Source organism: Microchirus variegatus (assembly GCF_963457635.1).
Source record: "Microchirus variegatus genome assembly, chromosome: 18".
Taxonomy (NCBI): Eukaryota; Metazoa; Chordata; class Actinopteri; order Pleuronectiformes; family Soleidae; genus Microchirus; species Microchirus variegatus.
Window position 1 is genome coordinate 14,991,424 of NC_139819.1, and position 21,352 is coordinate 15,012,775.

The window sequence follows — 21,352 nt, forward strand, 5'->3', positions numbered from 1 at the left end:
ATCGGTGGTCAACTGCCTTGTTCTAGTGTTGTTTTAATACACACTCTGTATGAGTAGCTTGTGTGAAAGCTGCATGCATGTGTTGAACATCCATCCAGTTCACACCAGTGTTGTCCAGCCTTCACTGAATCAAACTCGAGAGGCTCTGATGCTGTGATGTTTGGAAGCATGTGCTGTCACATGGAGTTGGTTTTTGGATTTCACATAGCAAGAAAACCTGAAATAAATACAATAATACCATGTTTTGTGTTTTTCCTTTAGCAATACAGTTATTTGAAATTGTATTCATTAGGACTAATTGCACAGCTACGTAGGGAGCACACCTGTTTATCACAGGTGTACGATGAATCTAGGGCAGGGCAATAATTATTAATGCAATATAATTTTTAAATGATGAGTTATAACCTCAGATTTCTTACAGTTTAGCAGTTTACCAAATGTTGGTACATTTATGACAATAGTCAGACATACTGGTTTCTTCAACATTCACTGTAGAGCAAAAAAAAAATCAACCAATGTTTGATTATTTTACATTTATCATTATTATTATTATTATCATCAATATTGTCTGATCTATTCCGACCTGCATTTTTCACCATTTTCTGTCATCAATCAAGAAATTAATTCATAATGCCAGTAAAGTTGAGTCCCAGGAAAAGGACTCAACCTGACTATTAAACATCTCCATCACTGACCGTTCTGAACAGGACAACTGCAACTAAATTAGCTCATGTTAAATAAGCAAGTATAGTTGAGGATGCGTTTGGTTTCTTTCACTCTCTATAAGGCATGTAAAGGACAAGTGTAAACACTTTCCCCAATTCTGCTACCAACTGGCACTGTTAATAATTCTGCACTTAAACTACAGAACCACTACATCTACACAGTTTAGACACTGGGTGACACCATGTTTAAACTTTGCAAAAATGACATCATTTTGACCAAAAGTGATCATTGACACTGGTCTGTTTAGCTCATCCATGTTTGTCCATGCAAAAATACTGAGGTTACCGGTGTTCACTGACCGAAAATACAAATGTTTTGTTAGCTTTGTTAACAGAACAGCTGTGTTTGTGTCTCGTCACATTATACGCATAATCCGTAATTGTACAGTAACATGATCCCAGGAAGAAGTACTGTTCATACACAATAGTACTGTACCAGTACAGTACTGTTATTGTTGACGCTGTCGCAATTTGTACACGAGACCCATCTTGAAGGTCAGAAAGTAAAAAGTGATCGCCCTATGGTCTTGTCAGTCACTCGGCTGACGCGAGAGGTTCAGACTCACTCCCACATTTCTTTGCTGGCCACAGGAAGGTATGAGGTTGATAACGATGGCTACTGGAATATCATGGACGATTCCCTGCTGCTGCTGCTGCTGATGTGGCAATGGAGGAGAGCTGACTGTTAACTGTCTTTGCGGAAGCTGCCTGGAAAGATAAAAAATAAATAATGCGAAATGTGTGAATAACAGACTCAATATAGGTAATTTACTATTTTTTACTTGCTTGTCTATGATAACTGTTTTCATATTAGCTAACATTTTGGGAAACACCTAAATCAATCACATATAACAACTGCAAACAACAAGGAAGACTGAAATCATATGCGTGACCACATATTTTGTATGAACCAGGGTGTGCTACAGAAGCACCAACTCTAAATGAAGAAATATCAAGTCACAGAACTGTGTGCGATGCTGTGATGAAACTCACTGAGGATGCTGCGTTTACACAGAGGACAGGTGTGATGCAGCAGCAGCCAGGGGTCCACACACACTCTGTGGTATTCGTGAAGACATGGCAAAACGCGCAAACACTGAGATGGCGGTTGGGGAAAAAAAACAGATTGCCCCCCAACAGTTCACATCATATTCACATTTCATGGTCATCCTATGAAGCACTGCAAAAGCACTGTTTGTTTTTTTTGTCACAAATCGATTTGATACAATAAAAGGAAGTAGGGCTGCAACAATTAGCCAATTACTAAATGAACTGCCAAAACTTTGTTTTATTGTAGTGTATGTAATTTCTTAGAGCTGTTAATTTAACAAAGAAAGAATGTCTCTTACTGGGGATCTAAATAAATAGTTCAATAAATCATGACCTGCATAATCTGCTGTCATAAGATCTATTATTCTTGTTATTATTATAACCTATAACCGAGAGTCCTGACAGCAGCACATTCAACTGACAAAATAGGGATTCTATAAATGCAGCATAAACATTTGCAGATATAAGATATCACAATATTCATCCAAAAGAATAAATAAAACATAGACTGATAAAATATCAAAATAGACACCATTAAACGATGAAACAGGGCAGTTAATTGTTGCAAACTGATGGAGCAGCAAAGCTGAACACGTCTGTTGTATGTATAGAAGTGCGTGTTTAAAACTAAGAAAACCAATGGTGACATAATATTACACTATCTGCTTCATTTCAACAGAAAATGTGTGAGGAGTCGGCTTACCTGGTTGTTCTTGAATGGCTCCAGACACACAGCGCAGTTGTCCGTCTCCACTGGCTGGGACGAGTCGCACCAGCGTTTGGGCTGAAAGTATCTTTTGGTCTTTAGAGACGACATTTTCTTCAGGACGTCCTGTTTAGGAAGGAGCTTAAAGAAACGTGTATACTTATTGAGAAAAAGTGTGTCACACATCTATTGAAAGTAGACATATGTGTAATCTTGAGAGAAACAGCAGAGCGCTCACTGGAAGCTCTCAGTGAGCTGCAGGTGAGTCAGGAGGACTCACGGCAAGATCCATTGTATATAGTTTTCTTTGTTTGATATGTCAGGTAATGATGGAGCTGTCCATCATACCGACGCAGGATGTCCTATGGACCTGGGGAACATGGGTACGGCCCCTTCAAGGATGTCATATCCTTTGATCCCAGTTATCTGCTCTTCGCAGAACGTCAGCTGTACTTTCTGTTCAGTGGCTTCAAATTTCATTTTGCGCTTCCTTTCTCTTTCTCCATGTTGACAACCCTTGACTAGCGCAACATTCTCATTTAAATAGGACGTCAGAAACAGTGGGGGTCATTTGAGTCGTATGGAGTGTGTTTTTGGACAAAGTGCCAAAGATGTAATACGTAATTTAGTTGTTATTTGAGCTGTGTTTGTCACATAAAAGATACGTTAATACAGCCTTGTAGCCCAGATTCTGCTGTTCAATATATCAATATATACTCCCAAGTTTCACTTTTCACGCAAACTTGTTTCTGAATTCTTTACAAAGAATCTCCCAGGACCCAAAATTACTTACTATTTTGAAAGTCTGATGCTGCGGTTCATTATCTGTTATATATCATTATATTTCCATTATGTCTTTTGATCTCTTAGAGGCTTTGTTATAATTTTTGAGCACAAATGGAGTGTTTTGTTTTTTTTTGCATTGTTCAATTTGTTTGAAAAATGAAGCACATCAGTATTACAGTCTGTGTGTTTATAATCAGTTGAAAAGTGCACGGGTATGTGTAGGTGCAGGTTTTTAAAAATGTTTTTACCTGTCCAGGATCTTAAATGTATGCACCCTTGGAAAATATGGGCTTGTGATGAGACACAGTCTTTACCTCCAAGTCATCGTTGAGCTGGCGGTCCTGGTACTGCCAACGAGCCTGGACGATGACTCCGGTGCTGAGAATCAGAGCCACCAGGAGGACAGTGTCCCACAACTGCTGCAGGTACTTCTACAGAGACAGAGCAGTGAGCTGAGCTTATTATCAGTATACACTGTATATATATATATATATACTGTATATATATATCTATATAGATAGATATATATATACATAGAGATATAATCTGTCCATCACAACGCTTCCCAATCCTGGTCCTTCCTGCATGTTTTAGACGTTTCCCTGATGATTTTTTATAGTCAGCATCATCAAGCTCTGCAAAACGATTTTCCAATTTTTTCAAATCGCAAGAGGTGCAAAATTGATTCAAGCCAAAATATGTATCAAAACACCATTTTAAGATTAAATATTGCCCTGACCGACACATCCTATTCTACTGACAGAAGAAAACTTTAATTTTGCACACACAGTCAATTATGTAAGAATTATAATTTATTTATTAGATATTAGTAATCGTTCAGCCCTAATATGAAGCATCAGAGAACGTACTAAATTCATGAAATGCTACAACAGGTTTAAGAAAACAAGCTGATGTGTTCGTTCGACTCCTTCCCACCTGGACCTGAGAGTTGGTCTCCCCCGTGCAGATGACCCCCTGCCACTCTCCGTAGCGCCCTCCTCTCGATCGACCACAGCTGGACCACAGTGTGAGTGTGGCCCCCTGCCCAAACACACAGCAGCATGTGCTCACTGTCAGCTCAGCCTGTCATCTCTTCACTCACCACTGGGGGAGTGCTAACAAATGAAAACACTGTAAGCTGATTGAATGCGCAGCTCACCAGGTTGTCCTGCAGGATCGTCTTGTATGTGATTTTCGCTGTTGCCTGTAGGCCCCTACAGAGGTGAATAAACAAACAAACAAACAATACTGTATATGTATGGTATAGATGCACACACTTAACAAATTATTTCTAAATGTTACAGTATGTAACTCTTTAAATATGTTATCTTTTACTGTTTTCAGAGGCAACATCAATCTGAAAGCATGGCTGCTGTTGACAATATCAGGAATAATAATGAGTTCTGTACCTGAGCAGAGCTCCGATCAGCTTTGTGACATTTTCAGACGTCTGGATCACAATGATGGGCTTAGACAGCACCTGTGACAGATCCATCTGCAGCACAAAGAGAACGATGTTTTTAAACATAAGATGCCAACAACGACAATTATCAGGTACAAACAACAGTTTCTTGGCATTGGAATAAAAAAAATATAGAGACCACACAAATGAACTCTTCTTAAAAATGCAACCTCTAAAATGTATTGATTTGATTCACTTTAAAACAGCGCAAATAATAATCAGAGCGAGGAATAAGTTACTCCCAAATAAAGAAATTGTGTTCAGAGAGAAGGTATAAAGAATATGTACATAAAAAATAGAAGATATAATTTAAGATGGAAACTAAATTTAAAGAGGCACTGTGTCCGAGTGTATGAAGTAAAAACATAAATCATTTAAAAATATACAAAATACAAATTTTAAATAAAATAACAGGATGAAGAACAGCAGTTTAATCCAGAACGGTAATGGAAATGACAGTGTTTAAAGTCATAAATATCATTACATTACACATTAAGACCATTGTATAAAATGAATATAGTGTAAACAGAGGGTAAAGTAGTCGATAAATTGAGTTGTACTTCGGCTAATTTTCAAACACATGACAAGAAGGAAATACAAAGAAAAAAGTGAATGTTATGTTTGAAATAAACTACCAAAACTAAACTAATTGTAATTGTTATCAATTAAACAATTATAACAACAGGTGTTTTTACCTCACTGACGGTTTTCTGATTGAGAGCCAGAATGATCAGTGCTGAAGCTCCGAGGACTAAGGCTCGCTTCATCTAAGACAGAGAAAAAAAAACAATATCACACTTCAAACATTCAACTAATACTCCACAAGTTCAATTAGTATTCAAAGACCACACTCACTTTATTGACCATTCCATCAGCGAAGGACTCCTGGTTCCCAGTGGAGGCCTTGCTGTCGTCGATCTCCACTGGCACCACCCCGATCCACGGCTCCTGCTCTGTGGCATCATCCTCACCTTCTCCTTCACTCACCTGCGTCTCCTCAACTTGAACCTGAGGAAAGTAAAGAGAGTAGACAGTTCCACTACAGGGAAGATATCATATTAGTGACACATGTGACCTCTCTTTCAAAGAACAATGTCATGAATGGTGTTGCTTTGAAAGCTGGCAGCCTCCAACCATGTGTTGAGGAAGCTGACACATGAAGTACTGTGTTTGCTGACTGTTGAGGAGGGTGAGAGCAGTGCTTCAAGGCTGCAAATGATTATTACTGTGTTTCATTATCACCTCTGTCAGAGAGTCTTTGCCAGCACGTGTCTGTTGTTCCAACTGGGCCGTGAGGTGAGTGAGTGACCATTATTACAAGTAAGGATTAGCCTATAAGATACTCAGTATTGGTCTGATACTGGCCAAAATCACTGAATCAGGCATCGAAAACAGAAAAAGTAAAATACAATAATATCTGTTAACCCAAAAATTATGTACAGTGCATCACTAGGCAAAAGTGGAAAAACTGTTGACAATATTACATCATGATATCACACGTATACTTATTATTACCGCTTATGATGCAAAATTCATGTATTAATATAAAAAACAGACATTTATTTTAAATTACAAAAATAATAGTGTGTACAACTGTAATTAAACTGTTATTATATTCACCTCGCTGGCAGCTGTGCCTCAGCTTCACACTGTGTTTAAAAGACGGTGATGTCCTGGGCCATGTTTTCATTATGACATAATATTAAGTGGGGGGCTCGATTTAGCCGCCTGCCAGTTTGAGACCCCTGCTGTAAAGAGATAAATCCACCACTGCTGTTGTGTAACAAGAATGCAAGTGAGAGCTGCAAATGTGGGAACATTATGTTTTGTTTTTTTTATGTTCTTGAAATAGCTGGTCATAACTAGGTGGTAAATACATCATCACAAATGTCTTATTATCAACCGTGTTGTGTAGACGGCTGTATCAGACTGATATAGATATTTGTAGATACTCAATGTGTAATATCTGGATCAAATCTGGCGCAAAAATTGGCACAGAGTCATCCTTAATAACAGGATGATGTCAGCGATGTACTCAACACTTCATAAAGGCTGGTGTCTGCTTTCCCAACACAGTAAACACACTGTGGGAAACTGAGCAACCTATTTTCTTGATTAATTTACAAATATTTATTTTAGATTATGCATTGGAAAACAGTACAATACAATACAATAACAGCAATAGCAATAGGATACAGAGTAAATGGTTTTAATGGTGTTGTTTGTCAAATCACAGTTGCAATCAAAAATGTCCCTCAAAAAGATATAGTCCAAAAAAGAGCCTTTTCATTTAAAGTATTAACTATATGTATTGTGTGAATCTGGACATACATCATGTATAACAGTATAGATTATTGACTGACAAGCTTGAGAGCACAGAAATGTCCACATTTTTATTTCACGTAAAGTTTTGTCATGATAACTTCAGCAACTTTGACAAAACAGTGAATATATTCATCACAGAATAACAGTTAATGACACCACTTGTTAGTTGCAGACACTTGGTACTATCTTGTAGTTACCAAATGTCAGCTTTCACACATTTACCATACAACAAACAGCAAAACAACCCTTTAAATCCTGACCACAGCGTTAACTCACCAGGACCAGGTCTCCGTCCAGCTCCTCTCGGTCTTCGCAGCTCTTGCTGACCCCGCTGGACTCCACCACCTCTCCCTGCAGCAGTGCGCTGACACCGGGTTTCTGCTCCAGGAAAACCTCCACCTGTGCGACCTGCTCCGCCGCCGCCTGCAGAAGCAGCAGCCCCGGCCACCGAAGTAAGAGGAGCGGTAACATTACCCAGAGAAAGCGGTAGCTGCGAGCTGGAGCCACGGTGCAAGCAACAACAGCGAGACAGCACCGTTTAAAAACCACCACACAAACCTAACGGACTGTCTACCAGCATTCTATGAGAGAAAATTGACAGCGTTTTGTTCTCCAGAGCCCTGAAAGAATGTAAACAAGAAACGACAACTTCCGGTTCCAACCGGAAAACGAGGGAGGGTTATCATCTTCTCGTCGTGTCTTGGGTTAAAACGTCCATTCAGATCAAGTGTTTCTTTTTTTTCAATAAACTTTATTTCATTTTCATAATATACAAAACCTCTCAGTAGAAACATTTCATTTTTATAATGTATATATATATATATATATATATATATATTTATATTATAAATAACATTTACAAGGCTATAGACGTCCAACAACAAAAAAAATGTTAGTGAATTATATATTTATTAAAAAAAAAAAAAAAAGATTATGAGAGACTTTCTGAGTGGTGGAAACGGGCGTAGTATTGGACAAGTCAAGTGTAGTAATAAAAACTAATATAATATTTACGTCTTACACATCTTTTTACTTGGCATCAAAAGTAATGAGTTACATCTCTTATATGATACTATATTACTTTTGTAAATACAATTTATTTTAAAAAGTGATGTACAATACGTTTCTTGACAAAAAAAAATTGTCAAGAAACTGCAGTGTAACCAGTATGTCAGCCTCACGAAGGAAAAAGTAATTATTATATTAGTTCTGTTTTGTAAATTTTAAACAAAAACTATGAAACTGGTCTTAAAGAATAATAATATTTGTAGGACTACATATTATAAATATATAGTACGAGTATTTCTACTGTTATGGATAAAAAAAAGAGAGAACTTCATTACGTAAGATTATACAATGGGGCGTGACTTATCCTATCTGTGGTTGCTGCTTTTTGCTCAGAGTAACCATCCTCTTAGGTCTCCTATCTTTGGCCGAGTCAGCCGGTTGCCCTGGATGATGTGAAACGGGCGGCGCGAGGCTCGTGTGTTTACGTTTGCTCCACCTGCAGACGGCAATCTGAGAGCGGGATTAACCGGACAGTGAAGCATCACTGAGGGTGAGCATCGCGGTGAGGAAGCGCCTGGAAAAGGACCTGCTTCTCTCGTCTCTGGCAGTGAATTTGAATTGTCCTCTTACGTCATCTGTCATGAGCGGAAGAGTCGGAGACCTCAGTCCTAAACAGGCTGAAGCGCTACAGCAGGTACATTTTTTAAATCAAATTCATGAACAATAAAATTAAAGCATCACGTATTGTTTCTACTGTAATGACATTACAGAGAAGAGAAGCGTTCTGTAAAGAGTTTATCACCTGTTTCTAACTCATTTGCAGCGGTTACTCATCTCTATATCACCCAAGGTTTTGAATCAAGATGTAGGATTACGATTTGAATCACGAAAATCCTTATATTATAATAATAATAATCCACTGATAATATGTTGGTTTCCCAATGACGTGTTTTCATTACATGATAAAAAATAAATGTAATTTATATAAATGAATGGATGTCAAATCAATTGCATGCTATTACTATACTTTTCCAATGTACTAATCAGTTAAATGTTGCAGCACCAATTGCAGCAAACTCACTCAAAGGCCTATAGCCTGTAGAATGCATTGGTAGTTAATACCCACTGAAATGAATGATTTATTTGTAGTTACAAAGATGTTAGGACAGCAATAACCTATACCGTCCTAAATTATATTCCAGTCATTTTGGCACAATATCGGTATCGGCAGATATTGGCTTTAAAATGTATTATCGGATATAGGCAACCATGCCAAGATCTGCCAATATGACTGAGGACTACAACAGAAGAAAATGTATATATACATCTGCTGAGAGTATGTGATGAGAGTGATGAGATCTTTGCAATTGGGTGCCAGAAAAAACATATCGATTTATCGGCCCAAGTACTCACAATATATCGGCATACCAGATATCGGCAAAATTCTAATATCGCTCATCCCTATTCTTTACATGCGATATTTAATTATTATTTCAATTTGGTGTGATTTACAGATGTAAATTCTTATCCCAGGCTCAGTTTTCCACCAGTGAATCCTGAGTAAACTTTAAGCCTAAATGTGTAACAAACTGCAAGTCAAACAAAGGTGGACTTATGAGATAAACGTTACCGGTGTTTAAGGATGCAAACATTTCGTGAAGTCACATTAACAATAGGGCTACAACGATTATTTGTTTAATCAAGGACTAAATGAATCGTCAACTACTTTTATCGTCAATTAATCCGTTTGAGTGTTGTTGAGTGCTGATTTTTCAGCTTCTCAAATGTAAATAAGTTTGGTCTTTGATTTATATATATAAGTACTCGGTTTAAGGAGAAAATAACTGACAGATTAATCGATTATCAGTGCTTGAGTATATAGACAGTGTTCAGTTGTCCACATATTTTTGTCCATGTAATGCAGTGTAAAGTTATAATTTTGCTGATACTCTCTTGACTGTTCTTCTGTCCATGTGAAACAGATAGAAAACTGTAAAAGGTATCTGTTGAGCAGTGTCACAGTGACACAGAGTCACAAGTTTTGGTCGCAGTGATGAATAACTCCTGGAAATGGGAAATGAAAAGCTCCAGTCAAAATTTAAACCGTGTTTTTTTAATATTTAATATTTAAAAATATTTTCTAAGAATGGTATTTAGCTTCAGGCTCATCTGTTGATTTGAAAAGATGTTAGTCTCTCAAGTCTCATATCTTCCTTCCTTCCTTCCTTCCTTCCTCTGGCTGTAGTTTCGAGAGAGGATACAAGATATTCTTCCTCAACTTCCTCAACAGCATGACCACTTCCTGTTACGCTGGCTCAGAGGTGGGTTTCAAAATAAAGAAGAAGATGTGGCACCTGCTGCTTTTTTCTAGGTTGGAGCTATCGTTCACAAAATGCCAAAAATCTATCTCTTGTGGTAAAAGTGAGATTCTCCTCCTGTAAATATTCAGATGTGAAAATGTGAAGGTGCATTTGTGCATTAAGCAGATGCTGCTCAGGTTTATCACATGAATGGACTTTGACGGAATGCATGTAAACACTGTTTATTGCCATCCAGTCACAGCTAAACCAGGCTTTGGCTTCTTTGTACCAAATTTCAAGCTAAATTTGAGTAATTCTCCGAATCAGATTTTCCTCAGGAGGCTGAGTTTGTGCCCTGGAGGAAATTAAGTGAAGACCAGTGATTAGTTCTGGAGGAGAGGTCGAGCACATCTATCAGACTAATCCACTGATAAGCGCCTTAAAAGGTGCACTACGGTGCGATACAGTCCATCTACCAAGAGACACTCGTCTCTTGGTAGATGGACTGTATCAACCCTTGCACTGTATTAATCCTCGTCCACCATGTTCCTGTAGCTCCACAGGTTTCAGGTTTTCGAGTTTCATAACAAGAATTCAGAAAGCTAGTGAGAGGATATTATTCTCTCTAATTAGGTTTCACTAGTTCACTGTGGCAGCTGTGAAACGCGGCTCTGCCTCAATGAAAGGTCAGCGTCACAGTTCCACACATGAACACAAAGAAGGGTTTGTTTGACTCTAGCTGTGGAATTATGGAATTAGATTTGTGTCAATATTTTCAAACAACACTTTTCACAAAGAAAGCAACACTTTTTCAGAAGCAAAAAATATTAATTTAATCATTCAAAAATATATTATTTTAATGTTTGAAAATACATTTGTTCTTTGCGTTCCCTGAAGGGTTCTTTGCGCTCCCTGAAGTGTTCTTTGCGCTCACTGAAGTGTTCTTTGCACTCCCCGATTTGTTCTTTGCGTTCCCCAATTTGTTCTTTGCGTTCCCCGATTTGTTCTTTGCGTTCCCTGAATTGTTATTTGCCTTCCCTGAAGTGTTCTTTGCGTTCCCTGAATTGTTCTTTGCGTTCCCTGAATTGTTCTTTGCCTTCCCTGAAGTGTTCTTTGTGCTCCCCGAAGTGTTCTTTGCGTTCCCTGAAGTGTTCTTTGCCTTCCCTGAAGTGTTCTTTGCGTTCCCTGAATTGTTCTTTGCGTTCCCTGAATTGTTCTTTGCCTTCCCTGAAGTGTTCTTTGCGTTCCCTGAAGTGTTCTTTGCCTTCCCTGAATTGTTCTTTGTGTTCCCTGAAGTGTTCTTTGTGCTTCCCGAAGTGTTCTTTGCGTTCCCTGAAGTGTTCTTTGCACTCCCCGATTTGTTCTTTGCGTTCCCTGAAGTGTTCTTTGCCGTGACGACTTCCGGTTCATTGAGCTGTCACTCAAAAATCAGCAGACAGCTTCCTAAGGCCCGTCCACAAATCAAAAACCATGGCGCAACACTTCAGGGAGCGCAAAGAACACATTTTTCAAACATTAAAATAACATATTTTTGAATGATTAAATCAATATTATTTTTTGCTTCTGAAAAAGTGTTGTTTGATTCGTGAAAAATGTTGTTTGTATCATGAAAAGTGTTATATATTATAATTATAATATAATATTATAATATTGACACAAATCTAATTCCGTATGGAATAGTCTGCTAATTGATTCAAAGCAAAAAGCCCAATTTGGTGCACAGTAAACAGCAATGATTAACTTATTAAAGTGATATAACAAGAAACATATAAAAACTGAATTATTTGGTTTACATTTAAGAACATCAACATTTTGAGGTTTGGGAAACATTTATAGACATTATTTTATAGACCCAACAAATAGTGGATTCATCGGGAACATAATCAACAGTTTAATCCGTTGTATAAACCATTCATTCCAGCTCTAATAAGCAGTGATTTCCATGCATACTTAAGGTTCTGATTGGTTACAACTGAGGGATCTGAGAGTGACCTGAGAGAAAAAGTTAAAAAGTTAAAGTTCCGCATACAAGGCAATATAACTGGTGTTATTTGGAATAAAACGAATGGTGGATTTATTTGTTTTTCATATAAGGCACACATAACCCATGTTATTTTTTATTAACGTATGTCTTAATATGCAACAGACTGAATTTATTGTTCTAAATAAGAGCAACAACACCAATACCTTATTCTGTGACTGTGTCATATCCAATATAACAAACCAGTCATACATCATATTTTCAGTCTCACTTTGTTATGTCAACATTTCTCGCCTCGCCCTAAACAAGTATCTGTTCATGAACTCTAAATAGTACTTAAATATATCCAGCTCTTTTTGGTGTTCTCCCAAAAGGTCGTCTTAGGACCCGATCAGATATTTGATACCGAAATGTTACCAGTTATTCTCATCACTTCTTTTTGGAGCTAAAATTTTATTAGCTTTAAAATGCAGGGTGACGATTAAAAAGATGATAACATGTCACAAAGTGCACTGTTATCTAAAGTGTCATTAAAGGTGGATCTGTGGTGTGTCAGACACAGATCCCTAGTTTGAGGTAAGTGTAATAAAATGTTATCTAATGAGGTGAAATGCACGGGAAGGTCTCGTACCAGCCACAAGCTTATCACAGCTTATCATTACATCACAGCAGGCCTCGTCTTTAAGCCTGCACTGTGGTAACCTTTCACTTTTGTCTGAAATCAGAATATTGTCTTGGAAATTACCAGGGAGGGGGGGGGCCTACGTTTTAAAGATGACAAACCATCACACAATACGTTACTTTCTTTACTGCATTTCTTTAACATCTAGTATTATTTTGAACAAACCAGCCATTTCTACAAGATAACCTGTATCATGTACTGACAAGAAATATACTGTATGTGAATCATAATATTCATTTTATGTTTTTGTCGGAAACAAATCATTGACCCCAAAACAGTCTCTGGGACTGACTAGGTTAGGGCTTAATGGTTATTATAGACCCAAAATAATACATAGCCCAGATCCTTTGCCAGATCCTACTTTGTGCGTTTGTAATTTTGGGTTTCAGAATAGAGCATTAGGTGCCACAGTAAAAATCCATTGCATGAGTTAGTTTAGTATCTGGACTTTACTAAGCTAATCACCTTTGAAGGAATGCTAGACAGTCGTACTGACTCCACGCATGAGACTCCATTTACTATTTATGTAAGATTATATAATCATATGTTTTCATAATCAGTTTTACACTTATTTTGTTGAAATGTTTCTAGGGCATGTGGTTTATTATCATTTTAAACACACCAATCTTTTAACTAACAATTTTCCAATACATTTTTAGTTTATGCATTTTATTCTCAGTCTTTTATATATTTTTTTTATTTCTCCTTTCAAATACTATTTCATATTACTTGTGTACCACAGTTCTTTGCACTAATCATGTTGACCTTAATTTGTCTTTCTTTCTTTCATTTTTTAGCCAGAAACTTCAATTTGCAGAAGTCTGAGGCCATGCTGCGGAAGGTAATGTATACTTTTGATTCTCTTTCTTTATGGAAAAGGACATCCGGTATAAAATGCAATCCAGATATTACCACAATGTATTCTCTCTCTCCGTCACTGATCTGTGTGCTGTGCGAAAGTTACCTCCTCCAGACGGTTCAGTCCATCAGTACAGGCGTGGCCGCAGATTAGAGTGGAGCCGAGTTGTATCGTCTGGCTGTGGGGAAACTGAGTCATCGCAGCAGCCTGCGGGGATTAGATAGATAAAGATGGAAGAAAACGTTGTACAGTCACTAAACGTAACGTAGCTGCTTCAACAGATTGATAAGATGCACTGTCCGAACATACTGTCTCATCAACATGTTTACCAAAGAAGTCTTTACATGTACACAAGTAGTGTAGGTAGTGTAGAAACAGGTACAGTTACTCACAGCAAAACACCTAAACCATTGATAAAGTGAACTGAAAGTGTTGTTACAGCGTTTGACCAGGAAGTTATGTGCTTCATGGAGCCATATTTTTAGACACACCTGAAAAATCCTGAGCAGAAGACTGAAAGAAACAGTTTTTATTCTTCTCTCCATAATTCTTTACTCCACAGTTGTCATTTTCTTTCACATGTTCTCAACCGCTAATATCTAACAGAGGAGGAGAAACTCTGTATTTAAAATATTTATTGTATTAAAATATAAAGTATCTGGGGAAAAGAATTAGGAAAACAATAGCTGACTGAAACACGTATTTCTCCGTTTGTTGGTGTGACTGTAAGCGTTTGCTTGCTTGCATGTGGACATGACTGATCCCCTCCCTGCTGATGAGGCAGGTTTTAAACCGTCTAAAACCTCCTAAGCCCCTTTAATTCATCATGTTATACATGTGTGGATCAGCTGTCGCACCGTCTGTCTTAACGCACACCCATCTTCTCTTCCAGCATTTGGAGTTTAGGAAACAGATGAAAGTAGACACAATAATCACTGAATGGCGTCCACCAGAGGTAAACCCCCAAACACACACACACACAGTCTGAGAGGACATTACATTGACTTACATTCATTTCCTGGAGAGTTATTCTAACCTTAACCATAACTACTGCTGGCCTAACCTTATCCTAACCATACAACATGTAGTCATGTAATACCTGGAACACACGCACACAACACACATAAAAAACAGGAAGTTGCTGATTAACAACTGACTGTTTAACTGTTCGCAGGTGATAGAGAAGTATCTGTCAGGAGGGATGTGTGGTCACGACCGTGAGGGTAGTCCCATTTGGTACGATGTGATTGGACCGGTGGATCCCAAAGGCCTCTTCCTGTCTGCCTCCAAACAAGACTTTATTAAGTCCAAAATAAGAGACTGTGAGATGCTGCAGAAGGACTGTGACCGTCAGTCAGAGAGGGTGAGTGAACAGTGAGCACAATATGCTTGAGGTATGAGGTTCTTCCGTTCTTAGATTGAACCATAAACCATTGATTTCATGGCACTTTCACCTGAAAATGCAGCTGCCTTTATTTTTTAATTCAAATTTTACACATTAAAAGTTTTCTTTCTCCTTCCTACACTGTTTTCATCCAGTTGGGGAGGAACGTGGAGTCGATCACTATGATCTATGATGTTGAAGGACTAGGTCTGAAACACTTATGGAAGCCTGCTATAGAAACATATGGGGAGGTAGGCAGAGACACACACACACACACAACTACACACTCACATACACAGACACACCCATAACAGTTCCTCTGTGTCATCAGATTCTCCAGATGTTTGAAGACAACTACCCTGAAGGTCTGAAGAGACTGTTTGTTATTAAAGGTAAATTTGCACTTCATATCCACATTACAGCAAACACATGTTCATTGCAGATGATTCCACCTGCATTTCTATATTTTCCTATCCTGCTTCTTTTTTCTTGTTAATTTAATAAACGTACTGCTGGTTAACATCTGTGTTGTACTTATATTTCTCCTGTAGCACCGAAACTCTTTCCTGTGGCCTACAACCTTGTGAAGCACTTTCTGAGTGACATCACAAGACAAAAGATTAATATTCTTGGAGGTGAGACAACGTCACGTGTCACTGCATCATACATTTCTGAATATTTAGCATGTATCCAGATGCCCAGTTCATATCAGGTTAAATGTGTTGTTGTTTCTCTGGTTTGACAGATAACTGGAAGGAAGTCTTGTTGAAGTACGTTGACGCAGAGGAGCTGCCGATGATATACGGCGGTAAACTGACAGATCCCGATGGAGATCCTCGCTGCCGGACGAGGGTGAGTCAGTGATTGTGAACCCTGCGGGGCCTGTAGGTGCTGACAGGACGGAGGAGATAAGTATCCATCACAGATGCTGCTCAGTTATTCTGAAATACTATCAAGACTTTGAGGACGCCATCCATTATCTTCTATACTGCTTATTAGGGATAGGTCAAAATCTAGATTCGGTGATATATCGTTGTCCTTCCTTGTCGATATGCCAGGCCAAATATCAATATTTTAATTAACAAATAGATCTAAAGTAAACAGTCCCTGCTAGTTTCACTCGCTGGGGAAACTTGGTTGGCCGAAGAAGAGGGAGTTTACAGCGTGATCATGGCTGAGAAAGCTACGCTAAGAGATGTCCCATCCACATTCATTACATAGACTTTATGCACTTTGTTCTCTATGTTGTGAATAAATAGGGAAATCCTGCACTTTTAACTGTTTTGTTTTCTTCAAATAGACAAATATCATATAGTAATGTATCACAAACAATATGATTTTCTTGCAATATATTGATAATCATAGATATTGCTGGTATTGTGGACCATGTATAGTAGATAATATTTTAAAGGGAACCTGTGATTCCCATCCCTACTGCTTATCCTGAAAGTTGAGGGGTTAAAAGAAGACTGAGCTGATGTGTGGAGAGGCAGGTTACAGCCTGGACACGTCAACAGCACATCACAGGATGAGCACAGTAGCTGCTGAATACTGGACATTGTAGATACTCGAGGAGATTATACTCTGAAAATGCAGACGTACATAAACGTCACTTTGTCTGTTGAATTTCTTTCCAGTTCCCTAGTCTAATAGTTTGCCAGGTTAAGTTTAACAGAAGGTAAGATATAGATTTGCCACCAAGGTCTCACTCCGCTGGTTGCGAATAGAAAACGAGCTTCTAATTTCCGCTATATTTACAAAGTCTGCAAACATTTTCCTGACAAGTAAATGGTCTCAATCGCTAGTTCCAGGTATTCAATACAACATGATGTTGATTTTGTAAATAATGTTCTCATTTAGAGGAAAAGACATCATATATATCATCTTGCCTGCAGCCTAGTATTATCAGACCAGTCGACACCCCCTTGTCTGAATTCTCCTGTGCTGTGTAATAAGCATTAGCCTACCATTACATAGATTATTTAAAATCTTGTTTGAAAGACACGCAGAGCTGCTTTTATTGATTCGAGGTAACGTAATGATTATTGGAGCAACAGTCCTTTAGTGGATACATATCTGAACCAAAACTGATCATCCCCCTCCTGCATAGCCAAAATAGACAGTGTACTGGCTTTGATGTTCTCTGAAACCTTTGACTCCTACGCTGTAGTTTTTCCACTGGCTTTACTTCCTGCGGTACAACTGACAGCTTTGCACTACACAAACACTTACCGGCTTATGCATGTCTTGTCATGCACAGGGAATGTGTGTTTACATTTGGCAGGCAAATCTGTTTGTAATGCGTGGTCCTGTCCCACCGTTTTTTTTCTTCTACAAGTCAAGAAGAGAAAATGAACATTCAATTTATTCCTAAAGGATCCTGTTACATATGAATAAACCACTTTAAATGCACTGGTTCAACGATAATGCACAAATGCTCAAAACAGTCTTTTGGGGTTTGCCCAGTGACAGAGAATGAAGACATTTTCCTGTTCATGCAAACCATCCATAGAGAGCTGCAAACCTATATATGCCTGCCTCACTGTGTAGACATAGAAATGAGCTTCAGCACAAGGTCTGCTGTTGTAGTAGGAAGTGTAGTGTTGAGCAACTAGTGCAGAAAGCAGCAGCTTGCATAGGTTACACGCCAACATATAACTTTAGATGAGGAAACCTCATGTGTTTTTTTTTTACCTGTGTTTTTCACTGTTTCTGTAGATTAATAATTGGGCCGAGGACCGATGAGGAACAGAACCAAAGAATTTCATTTTCGGCTGCTTTCAGGATACAGGAAATTAAGAGCCTCAAAGTGTTTTTAAATAAATGTTTTTATTAGCTAGCTGTGTTGCCGACAATATACAGTATTATTATTATTATTTTGGTGTAGACACTAACCCTAACCCTAAGGTAATGAGAACAAAATAGTTATTAATTTTCAGGGTATTATACATGGATAGAAAGATTAAACTTGCATTAAGTGTTTATAAATAGATTCTCCCTAAATCCTACACACTTCACTTTTACCCACAAACGTTCGAGCCTTATATTTCTTGTGTATTAAGTTTGTTTTGATTTCGATTCTACAAGAATCAACTCATCATGAGATGCCTGACGCACTTTTGCTCTCTAATTTGATGGCGTTTGTTTTGTGCGATTTATTTTTGGCAATCGTATCTTTTCTTTTTGTCAGTTGCCGTTTCTTCACGACTGCGGTTTGTTCAGACATTTCTACAAGACTTTTTAGAGAAGTGGTTTCAGATGATTTTGACATAACAATGCTAACTTCCCAGAAACAACACTACAGTTTTGATTTGAAAAATAAAGTCACAACATGAATGTTTAGTCTGTCTGATACGATTGACTCTATGTATAATAAACAGGAAAGTGTGAGAAAACCACTTGCTGTTTTTTGTGACACACTTTTATACATTAAGTGCACAAGTGTCCGTAGATATGTTGTAGAATGGCAGAGAAACACAGTAAGTGACACTTTTGTCTTTCCCTCCTCATTTCTTCCTTCTTCAGCTTCTCAACCATTTCATGTTCAAGTGGGCGGCACCTGTTTTTTGACCACTTGTTTTTTGCTCTCATCTCTGCAGATAAATCACGTTGGCCCAGTTCCCTCATCTTACTATGTACGGGAACATGTTAAAGTGAACTACGAGCAGTGTATGACCGTCAGTCGAGGATCCTCCAAACAGCTGGACTACGAGATCTTGATCCCGGGATGTGTTCTCAGGTCAGCTTTAAGTCTAACACAGTGTTTCCCAATCCTGGTCCACACCTGATTCAAACGAATGGGTGGTTATCAGGCGTGTTGGAGCAGGGCAACATCTAAAACATGCTGGGCAGGATTTGGAAACACTGGCCTAACAGAAGATTAATTCTAGAAAAACAACTAATAGTTATTTTCATTATAGAATAACATGTCCTTTATGAAAAGCCTTCATCAAAGTTAATCTTTAATAAAATTTACAAATAAACAAGTCATTAATTGAGTAGAGATTGACATGTTTTTGTATGTTTTAGCAAATTAAAGTTGTTTTTTTTATCCTAATGCCAATTTATGGAAAACATTTTAGTTGAGTATTTTTGAAACTATCAACTGCAACTAAATAACATTATCATTATGGAGTAATCTGTTGATTATTTTCTAACACCAAATTGTTTTCTTCCATAAAACGAAACTATTCAATTTACTCTCAATTCAGAACAAAGAAACAAGAAGTTTAACATTTTAGTAGTTGTCAATTACTAATTAACTGATTAATCAATTAATTATTGCAATTCTAAAAACACCAAAATGAAACTTGTAATCCAGAAAAAAGTCTGTTTGAATGAAAACGTTATTTTTTTCCCCTCCCATCCTGTTAGGTGGCAGTTTGCCTGCGAGGGGGCAGACATCGGTTTTGGAGTGTTTTTGAAGGCTAAAATGGGCGAATGGAAGAAAGCAGCTCAGATGCAGGAAGTTGTGCACAGCCAACGCTACAATGCACACTTAGTGCCTGAGGATGGGTCACTGACCTGTGAACACGCTGGAGTCTGTGAGTAACTGCTTCCTAGTCTAGTGTTTGTTTTCCTCCTGCGGTACCATGGATGTATTAACTGAACTGGATAGAGCACCGCCCCTTCGCTTCCGTTCATTCCTATGAAACTGCTCACCCAGAGCATATGCCAAAAAAGTTTTTGACTTCTGCGTTTATTTCCGGGTTATGGGGCCCATAGAGCATGCGCAGTAGTGTCACTACGATGTAAATATCTATAAAAACCTGTGTCCATGTCTCAAGGTGTCCTGTGGACACTTTTACAGGCGTCTCTTTTACTATTGCGGTCAATGGGAAAATTGCTTTTTGGGCTTTTATGGGGTTTTCCGTTGCAGTACCCACAGTGGCCACCATGTAAAAATTGTCTTCAAGGCAGAGGGGGCGGTGCTCTATCCAGTTCATATTATACATCCATGTGCGGTACCCATAGCTTCATAGATTATAATTTGATTGCTTTGGTCTGCACCAGTCAGAAAAACGTAACAATGTAGCAAACAGATGTGGGTACGGTTAGCTTTCGCATATGCATAGTTCTAAACGAACCTAAATAAACAGAGAAGACCATCGGCACCGGAACCGGACTAACCCCTGAATTCCATCGATCGCTGCCACTCTAATCAATGTGAGCATTTCCACCGGGCACGCCGCGGCTTCTTGTGTGAACGCGCCCGGTGGGGATTGAAGCTGGGCAGAGAACGGCGCTAAACCGTTCTCGCCGAGGTTCCGAGGCGCTGACGTGCATGCTGGAAACTGGTGGTTATCCCGTATCTCATACACATAATGCATTAAACTAGACCGTTCCGTCCCATTTGGTTTGGTTGCTTTCACACCAGAGGAACCGTACCAAAGTAGGGTGGATAAAGCGGTCCGAGACCTGACCGGTTGATTTGGTGCGCACCAAAGGACCGAGATTACATTCACGCAAACAAACCGAACCACAGCATTTGGTGCGCACCATCACGTTTGGTGCGCTCCAAATGCTGTAGGTGAGAAAGCATCCTTAGAAACCTGGTGCTAACCCTGCTCCAAAGTACAGCCAGCACCAATTACACTAAGGTTACACCAATAATCTAAAAGGTCTAAATGTAAATTCTGATTATCCTCCACAGATGTGATAAGATTTGACAACACCTACAGCATCTTCCAGGCCAAAATAATCAGTTTTACTGTCGAGATCCTGCTGCCAGACAACTTACAGCCCCCACAGACCAACAGGGCCTCCAGCAACAGTGTGGACGCTGAGAACAACAGTCCATTGTAACAACATGCCTCCTCTATCATTGTCGTATCATTCATGTTTAGCCATATTTAATTACAGCCTGACATACTTGATTTGAACCAGAGCCACAACATACATGCGGCCAATATACCAATACATGTTGTGTCCGACCTGTGGATCCCACTGTACGCAAGGATTTTTTCATTGTATCCAAATGTTTGATGGCTTAAATTGTGTGGTGTCCATTTAGAAATCAAATCACACAGACCTCCATAACAGGGAGGAGCATATTCTCAGCTTACTTGGTTTTACTAGGATATA

The 21,352-nt window shown here is 38.6% G+C and overlaps 2 protein-coding genes across 2 annotated transcripts; one reads left to right on the forward strand and one right to left on the reverse strand.

Annotated features, from left to right (window-relative positions):
* Positions 1-1,294: 1,294 nt before the first annotated feature.
* Positions 1,295-8,704, reverse strand: rnf215 (ring finger protein 215; the record flags this gene model as incomplete). The annotated part of the gene is made up of 11 exons (XM_083904600.1): positions 1,295-1,433; positions 1,719-1,821; positions 2,479-2,622; positions 3,582-3,698; positions 4,204-4,308; positions 4,427-4,481; positions 4,677-4,762; positions 5,425-5,496; positions 5,585-5,737; positions 7,331-7,551; positions 8,590-8,704. 11 exons carry the CDS (start codon positions 8,702-8,704, stop codon positions 1,411-1,413), a joined length of 1,194 nt encoding a protein of 397 aa, XP_083760726.1. The 3' UTR covers positions 1,295-1,410.
* Positions 8,703-21,073, forward strand: LOC310939762 (SEC14-like protein 2; the record flags this gene model as incomplete). The annotated part of the gene is made up of 12 exons (XM_083904601.1): positions 8,703-8,756; positions 10,308-10,383; positions 13,823-13,866; positions 14,777-14,839; positions 15,059-15,247; positions 15,424-15,519; positions 15,600-15,660; positions 15,820-15,903; positions 16,014-16,120; positions 18,868-19,007; positions 19,643-19,812; positions 20,922-21,073. 12 exons carry the CDS (start codon positions 8,703-8,705, stop codon positions 21,071-21,073), a joined length of 1,236 nt encoding a protein of 411 aa, XP_083760727.1.
* Between the last annotated feature and the right edge of the window lie 279 nt (positions 21,074-21,352).